Here is a 7,078-nt window from a genome sequence, read left to right on the forward strand (position 1 = left end):
TTCTTATCTTTTGACACCATGACTTGATTATCCGTCCCTTTGCAAATAACCTGATGTTCTTCCAGATATTGTGCTTAAATCTCATAGCTGTCAACCTGTGAATAGATGGTTCTACTACCAACTGCTCTGAACTATTTATGTTATCCAAATTCAGAAGTGACCATGATTCATACTGAAAGCTCTTACCCCTCAATTTTCAGGAAAAAGTTTCTATGGAATATGTTAAGCAAGGAAACCGGCAGAACTATAGGAAACAGGCAGAACTATCACTATCACTACTGTTTCTCAGTTCCCTCGCCATAGCTACCATGCTAGTGTCCTCCATCCTTCTCTTGAAGTCGCTAAAGAAAATCACTCGTGCACCTGTTCTCAGCTTGCTTTCTCTGCTCATTTCAGTATCAATTCTACACCTCATGGCAGGTGTTCAATGCAGAAAATCAGTAGATATGGTCAAGAAGTTATGTGACACTATCAATGTGCAAGCATATAAAATATGATAAAAAGAAATAATGTTCATATGTCAATGCAGTAAACCCGTCCAAAGAATTATTTTGAAATACAAACACAAATCCAAAAAAGAAAAATGTCTTCAAGTTCCCCAGCTTCCATCTAGCTGGATATGTTATTGCGCTTAATGAAACAAAAGAAACAGCTCAAAGGAACTACTGGTTATTAAGATCAGCCATGGCTATGCCGAAGCTTGATGTCTCCTTCATCTTTCAATCACAATCTTTCGCCTCTGCACAGTAAAGAAACACTTTTCAAATATGTTTTACCAAGATTTAAAAGGCTAAGTGAAAATCAGGACATAATGCAAAAAGGCTTGAGTCGCGTACCTGTTGAACCGGTGTTGCAGCTTTTTTATATGCACGTCAGGCTGACGAATCTAAGTGATAATAAGGACCTTGATTTCCTTTGCATATTCTTCTTCTTGCTCAACCTTAATTTGCTTGACTGATTTTTCAAGAGACTCACCACATCGTTTCACTTCAATCATCTTTAGTGTTGAAATGTCTCCAATACAAGAAGGGATTTCTTCAAGACGGAAGCAGCTTTCTACAAGAAGCTGCTCGAGGTTGAGCAAGGACTCGGCGGAGGCATTCCATTCTGTAATTTTGAGGGACCTCAATTTAAGAACCTTGAGGGTCGGAAACTCTTCATCTTCAATGTCCCATCTTCCCTGCTGAAATGCTTTATGCTCCAACTTGAGAACCACTAAATTTGGTAAGCTCCCGATATTAGACATTTCACTTTGCGGCAATGAAACATCTGATAGAGTTAGCTTTGTCAGTGTCGAGGGCAAGCTGAACTTCAAGATCCTACCATTCACACTGAGTGATTCAAGTTGAAGAACATCTAATCTGAGCTTGAGAGGTTCTTTACAGTGGCACTTGAGCTTTCGCAGTTTGGTTGCCTTCTTGATCATGTAATCTGCTTGCTTATTAGTGAGAGATACTGTGGCCAAGGTCTCTATGCAACATATGTTTGTCGATTTGCGAGGAATGTGTTCATCAAAAGATACAACGGGTTCTACATGGACATGCTTTAACCTTGGCATATTCCAGATGGTCATCGGCAATATTGTACCACTGCCTACTGTTGTTACAAGCAATATTTCAAGGTTTGAAAGGTTCGATATCCATGATGGCATTGATTCCACGTAGCCTTTGATTCCTAAGAACTTCAAAAGAATAAGCTCTTTCGATCCCCGGAATGAACTTTCCGACACAGGACATTGCATTTGTAGAACTCTTAGAAGTTTAAAGTTCTCGAGATCAAAAAATTCCTGGCAGCCAGATTTCGGGGGTCTGAAGAATGCAGACCGAACTTGTACGTTTCCAATCCTCCCTGCCCAATAAAGGCTATGATGAATGCAAAGCCTCCTGTGCTCATAAAAGGAACTAGACAAATCAGTCTTCCTGGTGCTCGTTATCTGTATAAACTTCTCTTCCTTAGCTTTTGTCACACAAAAATCATGCAACATATCATGAATGTGACATGATCTGACTCCTCCGGTGGACCTTTTCTTGTTGACCATTATTAAGCTTCTACCGATGAGATCATTCAGAAAACTTTCTGCAACAAGCTCTACACTCTTTGCCTCTGTGTTAACAAATCCCTCAATAGTCCATAACCAAGCCAAGTTTGAGAATGGAATTTCTTCATCCTCCTGAAATGATGCAAAATAGAGAAGGCAGGGTTTGAGATGATCTGGCAAGTGCTTGTAGCTCAGTTCTATTATATCTAAGCACTTTGCAGTAATGACAGTATCTGAATTTATACTTTCTGAAATTTTCCTCCAGCTTTCCTCCTTTTTTTCTATCCCTGTCAAAACACCAGCTGCCAAAATCACCAGGAGAGGTAGTCCTTGACAGTTGCTTGCAATTTGACCTCCTACCTCACATAGTTCTGATGGGCAAGTTTGATCGTTGAATAACTTAATTTGCAAGAGTTCCCAACTCTTCTCTGCAGAAAGAAAAGGAAGTTGAAAAAGATTAGGGGTAATTTTGGAAGACATCTCACTATTTCGGCTGGTTAATAGTATCCTGCTTCCTTTGTCATCATCCGGGAAACATCCTCTCAAGTCTTCCCAAGTGTCAACACTCCATACATCATCAATGCAGAGAAGGTACCTCTTACTTTTTAAGAATCTTCTTAAAGTATCTGCGGGATCTTTCACATTTTGTTGATTGGAAAATCGAACTTGATTCAAAATTTCCAGCAACAATTTTCTTCTATCGTAAGTTTGGGAAACACAACACCTAGCTTGGACATCAAAATGGTACATTATGGCTTCATCATGATAAACTTTCTTTGCTAGTGTAGTCTTTCCAAGACCCGGCATCCCTACAATAGACACAATATCTAATTTTTTTGATCCTCTGGTGAGCTGCTTTATTAGTGACTCTGCCTCTTCATCAAATCCCACCACCACCTCATCGTGCCCTGGAGTCTCAACTCCTTGTGGGACAGGATCTGCTGCCTCTTGTATGACGGGGACTTCAACTTCTTGCACATGGAGCTCTGTTAATTGATCATTGACAAGCTTAATTTCTGTTGTGATCTTACATAACAAATGCCGATACCAAACAGGATAGTCTCCCATAACCAGGCAATCAGTTACGCATTCTGCCTGGTATGCTAGAGCTATCACTTTTGTCCAAAGATCATGTTTCTTTACCTCCTCAAAGTCATGTTTTTTCTTCCCAACTTTCTTCAACAAGAGAGATAACTCCCCCTGGGCTTCTGCAATAAGGTGCTTGACAGCAGAATCATTCTTTCCATCTTGCAGCAACTCTTGAAGATAGCATAAGAGCGACTTAATAAAGCCTGATCCATTTGTCCTTGGGAAACTACATTTTGATGACAATGGAGCTTCCATGATCAGGTCTTTTAGGTCTGCCATGACAAGGTCAATCTTTTTTAACAAGTCAGAGCATACAAAGGTAACTTCTGCTGCTTTGTCAATGGAGAAAGAGTAAGCAACAAATGCAACCTCAGCAATAAGACCTTCAACGCAAGTAACTATATCCCTTAATTTCCCCTGGTCAACAGATAGATCTTCAGGCGGATAGATGAACAAAGTTAGCAATTGCTTTGATGCTCGGAGAAGGCTTTCGGCTTGATCTTTCATAGGAGGAAGCATCGAAGAACATGTCTCACCATTTGATAACTCCAACAAATCCTTGAAGAGAAAATGAATGGAATCATCAACAAATTTTATCACATCCCGGTTGTACTGGATTTGTGATTTAACCAAACATCTTAGTGCTCCTGTATAAATTCTTGCAACTTGGGGCTTAATGGGCTTGATCTCTTGCAAAACATTTGAGATCTTAAGTCTCAAGTGAGATGCCACGTCTTCGTCCATTTCTTCCACATGACATAGGTAACAGATGTAAGCAGCATCCCTAGTGACAACCTCCATATGATTAAAGAGAATTCCAGATTTCTCTAGTTCCATGCTTGCATCTTTTATGAAATTGAGGAAGGTTTTCAAATACTTTAGACTTTCTTCAAGGACTTGAAACTCTTTCTTTAGAAGATCAAACTTGTTCAGCTCTTTCTTGTTGATGAAAAGATCCTTCACATTCTGAAGAATGTACTCGATGAACTTCTTAAACAATGGGCTGCATAAATTTGGTAAAGGCCACCTTCCTGGAACCAGCGAAAGGAGAAACTCATAACCGTGTTTGACTTCAGCAGAAGATAAGTCTGCCCTTGGCCCCGAAACAGTATCTCCTACTTGCATTCCGTGTCCTCGCAACTTCCCATCCTTAATCATTCCTTTTTTAGTTGCCCAAAACAGAAATGTATCAAGAAATCTCCTCTCTATTTCAGACATTCGTTTTCCTGTGGTATTTTCCTCAGACATGTAGACAGCTCTGAAAGTAAAGAGATAAAAATAATCACATTCTAAGACCAAAAATTCTTAACTACAGGGAATATTCATGAGTTTCTCCAATTAAGTTAAACTATCATAAAGATTTCAAAAAACTTGCTATTACTAGCTGAAAAACATCCCCTAAAAATAAAATATACAAAGAATAAAATATCCCCTAAAATTCCAGGTCAATCAGCTGCTTCAAGAGAAGAGCCTAAAATTCCAGCATCTATAGAACTTAACTCCTAGAATAGAATAACTTGCAAATTACCATACACAGAGTGCTTCATAATTAGTAATTCAGAAAGCAAATAAAGACTAGTAGCTCACATTATTTTTTCACATGCAACATTCCATGCCAGATTTATAAGGCTGAGTGAGTATATAAAAATTTAGTACATTCTCAAACTGGTAAATTATCATTCTACAAAGCATGCAAAACTGAGATCTCAATAAAGAAGCAAAATCAGAGTATGACAAGAACATAAGCAACAATAATATTTCAGGATTCTTGCACTGCCGTTTACTCATTATCATTCATTTCCAGCAGCTGAATGAGTTACTATTTGTTCCCTCAATTTACATATTTTACTCATATTTACCCATATTTTCATGGTTCAAATATTGCTGAAGCCATTTACCCCTTAAAATCTCACTCCCCAACCCTTTTATGGGCTCATTTTTCCAGCACTACCTGTACAGAAAGGTATCCTGGTTTACCCCAGTGAACAAATATAACTATGAGTTATATCTGAAAGTCACAATGCGTACTCCACACAGTACGATTAGGCAAATGGGAAGAAAGTCACCTGGAACATATCTGGAAAAACAATCACATAAATGCTCAGAACACAACAACAACAACAACAGCAACATACCTAGTGTAATCCCACGGGTAGTGGCGGAGCCTCATAGAGCCGAGGGTGTTCATCCGAACCCCCTCAGCGGAAAAAAAAAATACTATTTTTACAAGATTAAAATTATTTTTTATGTATATACGCTAGATGTTGAATTCCTTAGGCTTCTTCGTATGTTTACTTTTTTTATATTTTGAACCCCCTAGGAGGAAATTCGCTCCTGCTGGTGGTCCGGGGAGGAGGTAAGAGTGTACGCTTACACCTACCTTGTTGGAGGTAGATAGGTAGATATACAATTCCAAGTATTTATTTAGTGTCAATCAAGTTGTTTTATAGAGTACATACTTTTTTCTATCTATATGTTTATTACTAGTTGTCTGATGATGTTTCAACCCCATTGTCTTTCCTTAAAATTTATGTCAGATGGGGTTGGAAATATTTTCTTGGACAAAATATTGATGTTCTATAAATGCCATTTTCTTGTTTTATAGGCTTAAGTTTCACAAGAATCCACTTCCACAAGAATCTCCAACCAGGTTTGTGAAAAATCTTAATTAATCCTAGTTGTTATTGTTCAAAAGAATGGAGGAAAAAAAAAAAAAAAAAAGGAGCTCCTAGAAAGAAAGCTGTGTGAACTGGAACTGAAGAAAATGCAAACCTGGATGATAGTTGATGTTCTTCCTGCAGCAATACAAAGTAAGTTTTGTTCTAGAGTCTATATTTGATTTCAACTGGATGCCTTCTTGCTGTAAGTTTTGTTCTAGAGTCTATATTTGATTCCAACTGGATGCCTTCTTGCTAAGCATTTACATGTGTGTTCAGTGTTCACACAGGGAAAAGTTGACCAAGACTTGAGAGGAGACGATAACAAAAATTTGGCCCCTTATGTTTCAACATAGTCCCTCAATTATGCTCCTCGCAGTTATAGTCGCTTAAGTTTGTAAAAGTGAACCCATTTGATCTCTATCTTATATTTAACAACTTCGTTAGAGTTTGATGGGGAACTTAAAAAAAAATCAAAAACTCGAAAAGTTGTCAAATTTTAAATACAACCAACTTGTCTAAGAATGTTTTCTATATGAATTTTAAGAGAGTATGATGTGCCTTGCAGATCTTCTAATTAAAGTGCAGAGAGGCGAATGGTGTAATTTTTCGTTCGTCGACTAAGTGGGATTAACAAGAATGGCCGTCGGGCTCGCAGAACACTAAAGTAAAATGCGGAGCAAATGACACAAAGAGCTCTTATCTTTGGTTCCGGATGTGAATGCGAAGTCCTCCGCTCCCTGGAGTTGCAAGGATGATCTCTGTGACTTTTGTTGAGTTTGGTACAATTTGTGAGGTTTGAATGAGCTCCTACGTCTACACTCAAGCTCTTCAATCTTTTGATACAAAGCCTCAATACATCCGTATGATAACTCTCCTTTCTTTTTTTTCTTTTCACTATAAATCACTCGGTGACATGTTTATGAAAAGTAAAGTAGAGTATTAGAGAATGAGACTAAGCATAGCTTATTTTGATTGTAGACGTACTCTTTATAGCGTTTTTAGGCCATTACGTTGTAGAGATCGACAGTTTTGATCATCGGGAAAGCACTATCGATCCCGATTTCGAGAATAAAGTGGAAATTCGCCGTTTTCCTTGTGTGTTGAGCGCATTATTAATCTTCAAGATTATTACACTTTCCGCGAGATCTTCCTTTTAATGTTGGAGATGCCCTTTCCTTGATTGGAACACATTGTAGCATCTCTAATATAATGTCAAGATATGTTTTCCTTTCTTGAATGATTTGGGTCCGTTTGGCGTTATTCCTTAGGGTTTTAAACCCGTGGAAGGGGG

The 7,078-nt window shown here is 38.3% G+C and overlaps 1 protein-coding gene across 1 annotated transcript; it reads right to left on the minus strand.

Annotated features, from left to right (window-relative positions):
• Window positions 1–477: 477 nt before the first annotated feature.
• Window positions 478–6,118, minus strand: LOC132032536 (putative late blight resistance protein homolog R1A-3). The gene is made up of 3 exons (XM_059422173.1): window positions 5,900–6,118; window positions 837–4,385; window positions 478–739 (listed from the first exon to the last, which is right to left on the minus strand). Exon 2 carries the CDS (start codon window positions 4,373–4,375, stop codon window positions 887–889), a length of 3,489 nt encoding a protein of 1,162 aa, XP_059278156.1. The 5' UTR covers window positions 4,376–4,385; window positions 5,900–6,118; the 3' UTR covers window positions 478–739; window positions 837–886.
• Between the last annotated feature and the right edge of the window lie 960 nt (window positions 6,119–7,078).

The sequence above is a fragment of the Lycium ferocissimum genome, chromosome 10 (assembly GCF_029784015.1).
Source record: "Lycium ferocissimum isolate CSIRO_LF1 chromosome 10, AGI_CSIRO_Lferr_CH_V1, whole genome shotgun sequence".
In the NCBI taxonomy this organism is placed as follows: domain Eukaryota; kingdom Viridiplantae; phylum Streptophyta; class Magnoliopsida; order Solanales; family Solanaceae; genus Lycium; species Lycium ferocissimum.